Below are 14,961 nucleotides of genomic sequence, written 5' to 3' on the forward strand. Positions count from 1 at the left end.
AGGTTTCCATCTCTTGCATGGCGAATCCCTTCATTGCAACTGATCGCGCAAATTTGTTGCCGAAATGCAATCCCTGCGTAAATGACCTCGGTGTGGTTGTTTTGCAGAAGACAGACCTCGTTTTAATATTCCATAGACGTAGGGTGTTCGCGCGTGCTTCAAATTCTGACCAACTTTCTAAAAATAGACCGTCTTGACGTCATACAGCCTATCACGGATTAGTCTAGCGGGAGGGGTCTGCGCGCGGCCATTTCGCTAACAAACACAACCGCAGAGGATCATCAAAGGATTGTGAATGAAACCGAATCCGTATTGAGAGAGCAAAATACCGCAGCCGCTTACAAAGACGAAAAGCGAACAGAGAAACTTGTTATTAGAATGAAAATAGATGACGTTATTTGTCAGTTTGCGGGGGTGGGATAAAGTTCTACAGATAGATATCGGTTGGCCAATCATCGCTCTCCCTGCGCTGGATTGATGACCTCTTGTCCAATCAGCTTCTGACTCTGCTAGCGCGTCATAAGCATAGCGGCCAATAGGCATCGCGTTGGGGCGGGTGTCATTGAAGCAGGAGTTCCCTCTAGCTGTGGATAGAGGATTAATGGAGGGGGTCTGACTGTCGAATTATGCGAACTACATAGTGCACAAGACCGAATTGCTTTATCAACATAAACAAGCAAACGTTCACGCTACCGAAAAGGTACGGAGAAGTGGGCGTGCTGCGACAGGAATCGCGCACGGACGGTGAAAACAAGGGCTTGTGTCGCTCAAGTCGAGGGCCTCGCTCAGGGTTAGCAGAGCGAGGAAGAGGATCGAGAGAAGGAGAAGAAGACGGGCTCTTAGTACTATTTCAACAGACTGGACCTGAAACAGGAGAACCGAGAGACCTTACCGAACCCGAAGCACAGCAATCGGACAGCTAATTACTGTTAGCTAGCTAGCGCTCGCTAGCTAGCTAACCAACTAACAAGCCACTATCAACCTCCAGACTTTATGTGATCTGACAGCATACTGTGATCCAGTGAGTTATGGCCAGACATAGCTAGTGCAACGGAAGCAGAAATCGTATGATCATAAAGGGGACGGAGTCTGAAGACAGTTGGCGTAAAGAAAAGTCGATTTAGATCTGTTATACCCGGCCTGCAATCATGGGCAACGCGCCCACCGCCAAGAACAAGGGCAATGAGATGGAGAGCGGTAAGTGCTTGTGTGTGTGTGTGTGTGTACTTGAATCAGTCGCACTCGTGTTGTGTTTCAAAGCATAGTGTTTCTGGGCCCATCTTTTCCATTCATTTCCATTGAATGAATGACTGACATGATCTGACTGACATCGTGGTTAAAGGGATAGTTCACCCATAAATGACCAATTTGTCCTCATGTTTTATTACTTTCTTCTATTGATCACAGAAGGAGAGTTGCATTCACTTTCAAAGCATCAAAAAAAAAAGAAGATACAATAAAAGTCAATTGTTATTGTGACCGAGGCTGTCAGTTCATCGGTTGAGAGCAACATGATGGTTAATAAATTATAGTATGTTTTCGGCCACACTTTATATTAGGTGTCTTTTTCTACTGTGTGCCTACATAAAAATGTTACTTATTGTGTTGATGTTGAATTGCAAACACTTGTGCTGCTATTGAAGTGGGGTATGGGTATGGTAAAGGTTAGGGACAGGTTTGGTGGAATAGGTAAGGGAAGAGTAATTATAGATGATTAATTACAGCTGTAATTACATGCAGGTATTTTTAAAATATAAGTACAATGCAAATACATGTAAACAATGTAAAAATATACATATTCCCCATGTAAACTTTGACCAATTTTCCATTAAAGTCATGAAACAGATGTTACGGTAACGTACATCCTAGTGAAATGGCTTCTCGAACAAGAATAAATGTGGGGCGGGGCTTGATTTTGTCCATTTGGAATTGATTAGATGGTTGTAGTTTGCTATTGGTTGATCTGATGTGAGTGACAGGTTGATCCCGCCCTCATGCCAGTAAACATGCCATCAGAGAAGAGAAGTCGCTACGATAGGGAGAATGTTATTTTGATTAAAGATTACAAGGAAATTAATAAAAAAAAAATAATGATGTGCACAGATAAGTTATAATAAATACGGCAATGTTTCATAAAAAACAAGAATTGTTCATTTTGACTGTTAGCTAGGATCCTATGTGATCTAATAAAGTCACTTTCACTGACTGCTTTGAGATGTTACAGTTAAGTGTGATTGTCAAACCCGGCTTGTCCTTGATTATGACACTGAGAGTGTCTCTAAAAATCAAACAAATTACAAAACACTGTCTATTTTTCACATTCAGATTGTGCAGTTCCTTTGCAACTAGTCATAACCATTTAATAACTTCTTTATAAACATCACTACCTTTGGATTTATAGGTGCTAGTGGTTATTATAGTGCTCTAAATTTTCACTCAGTTTAGTATTACGTTTGATACTGCAGAAATATAATAATGGAGTTACATTTTCTGCCTGAGAAATGGCTTGTAAGAGTGAATTTTGGGAAGTGTTTCCAAGGATTCTTTGTGTAAACACTTGAGATTGTCAGGAAGTTTTGGTGAATCTCTCCAGCCAGCCTCTTGTAGTAATGTTTCACTAGTCAAGAACATTTTAAGACACATTTGTTGGTTGCAATGCTTGGCAAACGCTATATTATGCTATATGTCTAGAAAAGTTAAAGCTGTAGGTTTATTTCTTCGTTAATAAACCCAAAGAATTACAGTTTTGCCACAATTTACTCACCCTCATATTATTCCAAACCTGTTTTTCTTTCGTTGAACGCAACAAAAGATATTTTAAAGTATATCCAAGCTGCACTTTTCCATACAGTGAAATGAAATGGAGACTAGGGTTGTTGATCTCAATATATGTCAAAAAGCAACATTCATCTAGTCCATAAGATTTGTAGGCTTCTTTATTCACTGATAATCTTCCCTTCTGTCACAGATCTCATTTCTCATTTCACATGGGCTTGTCTTCAAATATACCACATGAAGACACTGTGCATTATGCCAAGCACTGTTGGTTTTATGTGTCGCATTATGGCGCCAAGCCTGAATATTTAGAATTGTGTTATGAACTGTGGAAGAAGGAAAGATTTTGTGCTAATAATCACTTAAATTTGTGTCTGTTTATCATATAAAGCTACGATATGGCTTCAAAATACTTGGACTATTGCACATTTGATTGTGCTTTTATGGATACATCTTTCACTGTATTGAAAACATAGGCTTGAAATGTTTTTTTGTGTGTGTGTGTTCCACAAAAGACTCGAGTTAAACCGTTTCAAAACAGCACTGAGGCGAGTTTATGTTGACTGATCTTTTTTCTTAATCTTTACAAGAAGGTCATGTTGGTGCTGTTCTTTGATAAAGTATCGTGAATGGAAATCAGATATGCAAGAAGATGTTGTGTATGGTTTACCTAAATTGTATGTCATATTTATAGAGAGCAATAGCTGTAAAGGTGCGGTCACATTAGCAACATTTCTTGTGCAAATGGACTCTATATTGTCAATAATGTAGAGATGTATGAAGCACTACTCGCACAGAAGTCAATTTCAAACCAAGAAGCTTTCTGTTGGTCAATGCGGCAAATTCGTAAAATAATGTTCTTATTAGAATGGTATTAAAACCCAATACAGGTCGGATGTTTTGCAATGCAACCTCAGTCTGAACAGTCATAATCGAACATTTACGCCACTCTAGAGCAACATTCGTCACAATTCTGCGCTCATTGGAGTCACTTCAAAGATTTTACATATCCGAAGTTATCGAGACAGTTGCGAAAGGCAGTTAGTGAAGGACAGTAATGTGTCAGAACTCAGAAGTATTACAGTGGCATGTACAAGCAAAACATGAGCACTCGTATCAAAGCAATAAGCCCCTTGAAGCCGTGTTTTACAGTGGATTTAGAACAGCTAAGGGGTTAGCTACGAGGCACAGCGGAATGCCTAAAACCCCCTTAGCTGTTCTAAATCCACTGTAAAACACGGCTTCAAGGGGCTTATTGCTTTTATAAAATGGTTACTCCATAAAAATATTCATTTTAATATTTATTTTCATAAAATAAACACCAGCAACAAAAAATATGTAAGGGATAATGTAGAGCGAGTAGGGCTGTCACTTTACGTTCGAAAATCGATTGCACAGTCGATCGGACCAGCCAACGCAAGTTTCGAAAACGAAAATAGGGAATCGATTTTAACGGTCTTTTCTCGGAGCGCGTCCAGCTCGTCACGATACGCCCGCAGCGAACGCGCATCACACAGCAACTGCAGGCTCTGACAAACACGCATAACAGCAAATTATACTTCTGCATAATGTGTCTCTTTTTACAACAAAACTGTGAATTCTGCCGGTATGCTGACAGTCTCATGCATACAGATACAGATTCAGGCTACAGTCTACAATCGCCTATGTAGGCGAAATTTGTTTGACATTTCTAATCGTAAACACAGCCATGTTGAAGACTGCAGTAATGTTTTTCATTGATGTTATGGCAGTCCACTCTGCTTATTGTTTTTCGAGAATGTTGCACTCCTGTTTGTCATTGTGCACGAAACTTCACGCCAATAAATCATCAGGAATATTGCTGACTTGTGCGCGTCTCAAGCACCCTCTTAACGTTCGTCCTAATGCCTGTTAGTTGTCCGTGGATTTGCCCATATTTGGCGTTTAAAATGGAAACGTCTTTAGACATGGAAAATCGATTTTACAATCGATTCAATAAACACTTATGTCTCAAAAATCGAACAGGATTTTTTCACAAAAGTGACAGCCCTAAGAGCGAGGCGGTTGTTATAGCGAATACAACCCCAACAGGCTGATCAGGACCCCGAGGTGAAGCGGAGGCTATAACAATCGCCTCGCTCTACATTATCCCGCTTATTACATGGCTACCTACCAAATCAATCAATAATTTGACACAAAATATTGATTTAAAAAGGAGTTTATTGATTTAAAAACGATTGTATTGCTTCCGCTAAAGAAAATAGTCCGTTCCGTCTCTACGGTTAGAATCCTGCGTCCATAGCAACGCTCTGTTTTTCATGGCAACGGTGTGTTATCCTTAGCAGCGGTCTGTTATCAAGAAATAACAGACCGCATTCTACATTAGAATTCAACCAAGACATGTAATAAAACGTTATAACACATTTATTCCTCCACCAAGCAATGTAGTTCCAAAGAGGTTGCTAAGCAATACATGCAGCAACAAAGAATCACAAACGTCAGTTGCGCAGTAACACTAATGTAATGCGGTCACAGTTGTGTGTGTTTGTTGAGTAATTTACAACGGCTTTGAGCGCGGCTCAACCAATCAGAATCAAGGACTGGAACTATCCGTTTTATAATAAATGTTTAAGAACTCTGCTCAGTTTTTCGCATCCTCGTCTTTGTTTTATTTTGCCTGCGCATAAATTTGCTGCCCTCCGCAGCAGATCACACTATAAATAAAAGCGTAACCACTTTTTTTTACATTTTTTTTTTGATTAATGTCATCCGTGTTTACTTCCGTATGACGGTGTGCTGCTTGACGTCTTTTTATCGTTCTTTTGCGCATGCGGGTCAGTTCAGGACCATGATCTGTTCGCACTGGAATCTGATATTGGCCACGTTTAAAACAACAATGTGAGCAGCTGTACAAAAAATTAATCGAAGCAATAAATCAGAATTGAGCAGTAAGGCTAGCAGTGTATCTCTTGGAACTTGGTGTTAGTTTATTTGGCAGTTGAAACAATGATTACACTATAATAAAGTCACAGGCTGTGCTCTTCTTGATTATCAGTTGAATCCATCCCTCAATAAATTGAAATTATCTCCAAGTCGATTAGCCTAATGTCCTCGCCCATTTTAACTTTAACATAGAATGGCAATGATTGCAGATCATCGTAAATGGAGGCTTGTTCCAGGAACAGCTGAGGAAAGGGGCCCTAATTCGGCAGCCGCACTGGATTTCATGAGAAAGGAATCTCTGACCCCTAAGGGTCAAACCAGCAACAATTGTTTGTATGAGGGGGATGTGAGTGAAGAGGACCCGAAACATAAACACAGGCCTGCCACGAGTCTTCAGAGAGCACTTGGGAACCGATGCGAGGAGGAGGTCTGGGCTGGTGAAGTCGTGGAGGCGGGGTCATATGATGCAGTCTGTGTGATCTAGCCAGCCTGGAGTGTTGATGCTGAACAGTCTCTTGAACATCATGTGATGACCACTGTCATGAACAAGACCACTTTGTGTGTGGCCTTCTGTCTGCATCTTCAGGCGATGTAATCTCTTTGCTTTCTGTCTTTTTCTTGTTGGAAATGAGATGTCTCCAAGATATTTCTTTATTTTATAAGCGCTTTTTGCCCGATAGGGATGGGTGGTATGATTATATTTGTCTACACTGTGGCAGTAGACCTGTGTTACCTGGTAGAGGACTTGCTGTGCAGTTTACACCGACACTGACAACATATCAAGCAAGTCTTTGACATATTTACATATGAGAATAATAGGGGTAACATAAAGTAATCCGAAAATACACTGTTACGCGAGGAATTACTTGGGGGGTATTTGTTGGATGTAACAGTTTAGTTGTTTATGGCTGTTGAATAACGTTGCAATTTGCAGCATCTCATGTTCATTTGGCTTTGAACCCGATTCATCCAATCAGAATTTATGCTGAACTTTCTGTTTTATTATGATATTAGTTTTGCCTCTTTTATTATATTAGTTTGCCTCTGTTTTCTCTTATGCTGATTTAATATTCTATGAATAATCGCTTGAATTGAATTCACTGTATTATCCAATAATAGGCATTATCTGATTAAAGTGTTTTCATAGAACAATGTGAAGCTCTATAAAGAAGAACGTTATTGAAGTGTAATTTGGTGGGATATGCTATACACTTCATCTAAAACTAAAAAAAACCCAGCTTTTATGACCTGTATAATTATTGTGTATGCAGCTTTTATGAACTCCTATTAATTATGAGTACTTTTATGATGTATTTTGGAATTTTGGTTTGGTTCATGGTTCCCTGAACTGTAAAATAATTGGATTCAAAATGGTGACAAACTTAAAACAATCGATGTTAAGTTACAGCACCTAACATCTGTACTTTTAGGCTATATATTAAAAGAATTATTTACCCCAAAAATATCAATTTTCATAATTTTCTCACATTTTCTGTGGAGCTCAAAAGGAATTTTTCTGTATTATTTTTTTCTCCTCTTCAAAGAAAGTGAAGGTTGAATATGCTAAACGTAAACGATAATTTCGACCTGTTCATCACGTGTGGAAAAGAGCAGCATGAAGATCCTTCAAAATGTCTTCTTGACAATGGCTGCCGTGCGGCGTGTCCGTTAAGTCCATGAGGCCGTATGGGTGTCCCATTTGTCATTTTAGGCTTCAGTAGGGTGCTTGCGAGGGCCCCCTTTGCGGTCGATGTGTGCCCTTAATGCACACTTTTACCGAGGCCACACTGGTGGTGCGAGCTCCGCTGCAGACTTCTTCCTGAAAGTCAATATATATATATATATATATATATATATATACACGTTACGTCACTTTACGTGCGGACTCGTAGGAAGACAGCGGGTGTTTAGGGTGCCATTTGGGACGGGGCCAATGACTATATATATATATATATATTTTTTTTTTTTTTTTTTTTTTTTTTTTTTTCTTCTCCGTGCACTATTCATATTCTTTTTAAACCTAAAGTTTGATGTCGGAAAAAAGGTCAAGTACATGTTATTGGTCTACTACACAGTATACAATTTCTCTGCCATATATTTGATGCACAGTTTCATCCAAAGTCAAAGAACCTCTCGAGCCTAGCATGCAGCAGGCATAGTTAGTGTCGTCGGTGAAACAGATATGTGTGAAATGGATCTCAGTGGCATGCTGCTGCTAGAATCTATGTGTGAAGAGTGGATTTCTATTTGCATGTGACTGCATGTCATTTGAATATGCTTGATACATTCAGTTGCAAAAATGGAGTGGTTTTTTTTCTTTTTCGCGGTGGGCTTTTGCACTCCCTCCCCTGGTTGGAATGGGGGACTTTGTTCACGGCGTGCTTCACATCCCTGTCTGCCCCATCGCCGGTGGACTGCCCTGATCCCCCGAGACAGGTGCTGGCTGCCATCCGGGGCCATGAGCCGGGGAGGTCCATGTTTTACCGTCTGGACGGACGATAGAGGACGACATGGCAGACAACGCTGTGGATCAGATCAAAGCACAACAGTAAGGGTTAACGCCAAGGTGGGCTGTGGTGGAAACAGAAGTCCCTGACTGTTCAAGGAAGCCCACGGGAGGAAACGGGGTGTGTGAGCCCGGCACAGGAAGGCAAGGAAACGGAGAAGGTTCAGCCCTGCCTGCCTGCCTGCCCTGAGTCCCGAATCAGAGAGGTCAAGACAGAAGAGTCTCGTACAAGTGGGGACACTGACTTCTATTTTGTAAAAAGAGTTTTGAAACGCAGCTGTATAAAGTCGGATGCCTCTGCGCCACGCTTACTTTCACGGCTGTCTACAATGTCAGTGCTGCAGAGGTTGGCAGAGAGGCTGTTCCAGCGAGCCGGTCCCTGTCTCGGAGACTCTAGCGGTGGGGAGGGCGGCTACTACCAGTCCCAGGAGGAGTCAGAGGCCTCTTGCTGGAGTGAGTGACTGACCTGAGGCATTATGTTGGTTTAGGCTGCTGGCACAGTGAGGGTTTGGATATAGCTGTGGAAGGTGGGGCTTGGCAAAGGGGCGGAGAAACTGCATGTCTAAAGGTCTTAACTCCCCGTCTGAAGTGCTGGCCTCACTGTGTGTGTGTGTGTAAGATTAACTGATAATCATTTATGTGTCTCACATTTGATTATGGATAGTGATAGACTGGTGTATCGACCAGGCTATTTGAGATCAATTGAGGATAAATGGTTTCTTTTTACATTTAAGTAAGTGTTGTTCAAAATAAGTCCAACAGTTCATTTCGGAAAATTGCTTTCATAACCATTATATAATGAATGTGTTATTTTTTCGATTACCCTTATCTCTGGATGTTAATATTACCCTTTGAAAACCCATATTGACTTGACCACGAATTATAAATGTTTTTCATAATGGGATGTTGTAAACTTAAGTCATGGGTGATATGGAGATTGAGTTTAAATTAGCACCTCTCTGTGTGCTTCGTGGATTGATGTGGGACTGCCGACACGCATATTCTGGGTACAAAGCCCTTTTTTATTCCTCTCCTAATGTTTGTGCTGTTGCCTGGAGTTGGCTGCGTCATACAGGAGTTCCAGGGAAGCTGGCTGTCTGTCTCCTGGAAACCTGTCAGTGTATCCCACTTTGTTGGGGTCCCAGTGTTCTGCTGTTCGTTCCAGCCAGTCTGAATTATGAACTAGGGCTGCACGATTTGGGGAAAATGTCATAATAGCGATTATGGTTTCATGAGTCAACTTGCTTGGTTCTCAAGTAAAATGCACACACAGATTAGTGATAATGCTGAAATGTGTAGCATATTTCTCAACTCAAACTAGCAACAACAACTAAATGCACGTATTTTTTACAAAATTAAATAGTGACAACTTTGCATTACTGCAAATTTGTTATTGTCTCAATAGTATAAATAAATGTCATATTTACCTGTGCCCTTACTGTCTAACAGGTAGGACATAAACAGAAATTGAACAAAGTTATCCAACAGTCTGCACTGCATAAATGATAAATTAAATATAGACTAATCCTTATTAAAGCTACAAAAGTTCTTTAGTCAAGAGCAGTGAGGAATTTTCTCCGTTCCCTTTGTTCTTTGATTCACTTTACTGACAGAAAGCTTTATTGGCTGCTGTCCCTTTAAGACCAGCCGCTGCTGACAGAGACGTGGGTCTCACACGTGACTCCATTCTCTCACAACTCTTCACGTCTTATGTTATGAAGATACTCGACAAAACCGACATTTTGGTATAATTGTGTGTGTTATTGTTCGTTCAAGCATGAAAGAGAACTGTATTCTGGCGTGCTGTCTGTGTGCACGATACTGGCGCGCGTCTTTTTTTTTTGTGTCAGGACATTCACAGGCAGCACGTGATTGACAAAAATTAACGGATGCTGCGTTGATTGCGTAAAATATTTTATCAATATTTAATCAATTTAACACGTTAATGTTGACAGCCCAAATTTATTTATTCCATAATAAATAAAAAAGCATTTTGCGTTATATAATCGCATAGGCTTGACATCGCGATTGCGATGTGATTAATCATGCAGCACTATTATGAACTAATGCTAACAGCATTACCCGTTCATGCGATGATTACTTGGGGTGTGACTGTTCTCCACCCACGGTTCGGCATGCACTTGCACAACTGTTCATCTAAAATCTGACGACGCATCTATAATAATATGGTTTGATGAATTAACAAAATGTGGAAAAGACAGACAGAGTTCGGCTATTGTATTGTATTCTGTTGATGGGTATGCATTCTGGCTTCCCAATATGTTACAACAGCGATGATAAAAAAAAAAAAAAAAAAGTGGACAAAACAGTCACTCTTTGTAAACTTTGTTCATCAGGAGTGCCGTATGCTCTAATATGATTGTGACCAGTCATTTACGCCGTCATCACCCAGGTGTTGATAGCGCACAAGCTATCTGTGTTTAAACTCATTTAAGCCTTGCCTATTTAAACATTCAAGCGCAAGAAGACGTGAAGGAGCTCGTAAGAAGATTTGTGTGTGCACTCATCTGAAGCGCGCACATGGAGAGCCACGTCTCAGACAGCGCGCAAATATTGAGTTTTCTTTCAAGTCTTGTGCTTGAACGGACATTCACACAAAAACATGCCCATTTTGGAAAGTATCCTAGCAAACATAGTAGGTTATGTCTTAAGTGAACGTAAACAGTTGAGAAAGACAACGCATATATATCAGTGTACTGGATCTGTGCATTGTTCTTAAAGTGACAGCAGCCTAATATTCCTGCTGACTGTGTTTTGAATGTTAATCAAATAACAAAAGACAAGGAAATCACTCACTGCTCTTGACGATAGCTTTTGTAACTTTACAATAGTTTTCTATTGGCAGTTAGCGTTTTGCGCACTGTTTATGCGCCCTGGGCGCCTCACATTTTAGCCGCCTGCTGCACCTCGCATTTTTGTAGGTGTTTTTTTTGATTGGCTTTAGTTGAAAAATAAATAAATCAACTCTGAGCAGAAAAGCGACTAACGTCAATCGTGTTTTTTTTTTTTTTCTTCCATTGTCCGATCGAATTAATGGAGAGGCGGTCCTTCCGTTGTGATGACGGAAGTTTAGGTGTTTGTTCATACCTCACCCTTGATTAAGGTCAGAGCAAGTGCCCTTTGCTTGTCCATTTTTTTAAGTTTCTGCTAAAATGAGTTTACTTAACAGCAAACCAAAGATTCTAGAGCGCTCGCGCTATAATCCGTTATTAGAGTGACAGGACAGCTGATTCGGTGGTTGCCTAGCAACATACAAACACCACAGCGCACTGCTCTTTTCTAAATTAGAAAAAGTAAACCGAAAAAGTCAATGTGGTGCGCCTCGTGGTTTCAAACCTGAAAAACATCTTCTGTCTGATCACAGTTTATTTTACATTTTGATTACTTTATTCGATTTCTGTACCTGGAAACTATTGGATACCTGAAAAGCACAGTTTATTTTATTTGTATCTTTGCTCTATTTTATTTATTTGTGCTGTTGCTTTTAGTTTGATTATTTGTTCTTATTTTCTTTATTTTTACTTGGCAGTAGTCCAAAACCGTGATAAAACAGTGATAAAAACCGAACCTTGAGCAGTTTGAACTGTTACACCCCTAGCACTTACCCACTCTCAAATGCCTGTTAGGTGAGACTTTTTGAAAGTCTGCCGATTGCACTACAAGCACTTGATTTGTGGTTTGACATGTTTAACAGGTGAAGTCTTCATAGCTTCTGTTAAATCAGTAATTTTTTTGGGTCAACTCTCCTAAAAAAAAAAACAAACAAAAAAAACACCAGAGAACATGGACGTTTACTTAAAATACCTCCTACCTTTACTAACTTTGTATCCACAGAGTCAGCCTGTGGAAGCATGCCAAGTATCTGAGAGCTGAAAAGAGATTATACCTAGACTAGAGCAGCACCTATAGTCTTGAGAAATGAGGTCATGTAAGAGACTTACCAAAGGTGTCACTGTCCCTTGAGTCTCCACCTGGTCAGGGTGGCTGGATCTGGCTCAGTCTTTAAATCCATCTGTCCCTGACTCTTCCTGTGCCTCTGCCTCACTCTCGCAGTGCCACCGCATTTAGAGTCTGAAATGCCAGGCCTGAGGCTACGTGGTCTGCAAATGGGTGCTGTTCTCAATATGAGTGTGTGTTTTTGTGGACCAGCGAAACTCCTGCAGTCGATGCACCACTAGCCGACCCCCTTTGGTATGCGTCAGAGCAAGCAACAGCAGCCGAGGGCCACACTGATTGATCTGACTAATCAATTGTGGACTCTGTCCACTAGAGGACAATGCCAATGTTTGAGGGACCCAACGGGATGCACTTTATGCCATACCCTTCACGTCCACTTTATTTCTCCACACGCTGGAGAAATAATAAGTCTACCATTCCCATGCTTCTTTAAGTTGATGGGAACTGCCACACTATCTGTTTATTGTCCATGCAACTCATTAGATGCAACATTGCTGTTATAGGTTTGTCCCTCCCCTTAGCGACCAGGTCCCTATTTGGATCAATCTGGTGCGTGTGTTTGTGTATGCGCTTGCATTTTAGGAGTGTGTGTTCCACTTGAGGGTGAGTGGAATGGCACTGTGTACAGAATAAATATTGATACAAACGAAGCATGAGGCCGATTGATTTACCAGGGTGATGTCCGCACGGAAAGCGAGGGCTTTAGTTCAGCATTCGGCGCTCGAGGAAGAGCAGGAGCAGCAGACTGAATCATCAGCCGCGCTTGAAGACAAAAGCAGCGTTGAACACACACACACACACACACACCTGTAGCTTTGAGCTAAAGTGGATGCGAGGGTCAGGTGTGCAGGGACCTCTTAGGAAGAGGCGTAGGGCTATGAGCCTGATGCTGTGAGGAAGAGGAGAAAGGAGGAACCGTCTCGGCAGGGCCCATGTGTGACCGAAAAAGCTCCAGAAGGCATGGTGGGAAGCGGGAATCTCGTTCTTCAGGAGAATCTCGTTCTTCAGGAGGATCGGTGGAGGGGGGAGGAGGTGGTGGTGGTGGTGGAGGAGTGGAGGGTCCCACGCTCCTAGTGGACGGTAAGGGCACGGCTAACTTTGTGTGGGAATCGGTTATTTCCCTCCAGTAGTCATGGCACCCGTTTGTCAGGGAAGCCAGCACAAAGACCAGGATCATATCCTGAGCCATTAATGAAATCGCAGCTGGGCTATTTTTATCTGTGGTTGATGTAATTCTTTGATTTTTCTTTCGGGTTGTTTATGTGCTGTAGCTGTTGAGGCCTGACCTTTGTTTTGAATCTGTTTCAAGCACCTTTAGTTGTTTTATTGTGTGTTAGATCAACATCGAGTTTAGGTGAACTTTGGACGCTGTCCTCTCCCCTGCCTCTCTATCTTCTACTGTAGTTCCTCTACAGATTATCTAAATGAAGTTGAAATATGACCCTGGAGTGTGTGCAGTCCCATCAACCACTGTGTTTGTGAGAAAGAAAACTCCTGAATCCCTCTCAGAGATAATAAGGCTGGGGAATTGACGGGAAGTTGTGGGGCGAGGCTCTCTCTCTGGCTCTGGCTCTGCCTGGTGCATGTGGATCGAAGATAATGGCGGTAACCTCGCTTTATGCCATCCGACTCTTTCACCACTGAGAGAGATCGTTTAATGCCCCACCTTTGGATTTAAAAGCATTGAAAAGCTTCATAAGGGTGTGACGGTACAGTAGGGTCTTCAATGGCAGGAATCTCACTGCGCTGCTTTGGAGATCTCCTCTGGGCGCTGCAGTTGCAACAGTTGGATTTTCTCAGTGGCAGTGACAGCTTGCATTTCCCCAGAGAAAGCGCTGGTGGTGGGGAATGAGGAAGAGCCTGTAATCTTAACGTTCCCACACAGCCCCATGAGAAGAGAGAAACATGCTCGAGTGCTTCTGTGTAACTTCATTGGTGCACTTATCAGATTTCTGACTTGACTCTTTCACGCTGTTTCTGAAGCAGAAATTATGATTCTGTGATGATAAATTTTCTCACATGCATGCGAGAGATATATGAAGCGAGAAAAAGAGTCTGTAGATATCGATTTGGGTCTGAGCTCTTGTTCTGTCATGATGGGCTCAGGAAGTATTAGATAACATGAGCTCAGTCGATGTGGTTTTAACAGCACTGGAAATTAGAACAGGCCTTACCACAGACAGGCAGTGAAAGTGATTGCCACAGGCTCTGAACACACAACAAACATGATGAAAAACAGAACTGGCCAATACGGGGACCAAAGTTTAGAAAGCCAATTTCTATATAATGGAGATGGTAGTGTAGCGCTTTGTGCTCTGAAAGTTAAACCAATCTGGACAACTTTCCAGCATTTGTGTCTTTCCACAAAGTCTGTCCACAGATATGCAGAATTTCACTGATTTTATACCTTAAATCAACATTAAAACCTAATGAAAAGCATGCTGGAATGCCTATTTCTGAGTAAAAATGTAAACATTATTGGTATATTTGCTAAACTGCTTATGTGTAAAGTACTGTAATGAAGATCACTTTTGAGAATAATGGGAATCATTGTATTTATCTACAGTGAAATGTGACATGTTTTCACTAGATTCACTTTGTGTACATGCAGTGTGACGTGTAGAAAAACTAGTCCTTCTCAGCAGTCTTCACAGACAGCACAGCTGGCTGAAATGCCACACGTTACTGTCATAAATAAGGGTAGACCAGCAACTCCGGACTTTAATGTGCTTTCGAGGCTGTAAAAGGTTGGCCGCCATTCTGCTATGGTCATCTCTACT

General features: G+C 41.4%; 1 protein-coding gene across 3 annotated transcripts in view; it reads left to right on the plus strand.

Annotated features, from left to right (window-relative positions):
• Positions 1-220: 220 nt before the first annotated feature.
• The window catches only part of prkacaa (protein kinase, cAMP-dependent, catalytic, alpha-a), a gene marked incomplete at its 5' end in the record, with an annotated part of 31,392 nt that continues 16,651 nt past the window's right edge, over positions 221-14,961 (plus strand). The window contains one exon of one of the 3 annotated variants that reach the window (XM_084131199.1): positions 221-1,197. In XM_084131199.1, the coding sequence (XP_083987325.1) occupies positions 1,149-1,197 (49 nt within the window). Of the gene's footprint in view, positions 1,198-8,532; positions 8,657-12,990; positions 13,262-14,961 lie in introns of those variants that run through there. The other 2 variants (XM_084131200.1, XM_084131201.1) reach the window with 2 other exon arrangements.

This window comes from Abramis brama (genome assembly GCF_963993115.1).
Source record: "Abramis brama genome assembly, chromosome: 1".
Taxonomy (NCBI): Eukaryota; Metazoa; Chordata; class Actinopteri; order Cypriniformes; family Leuciscidae; genus Abramis; species Abramis brama.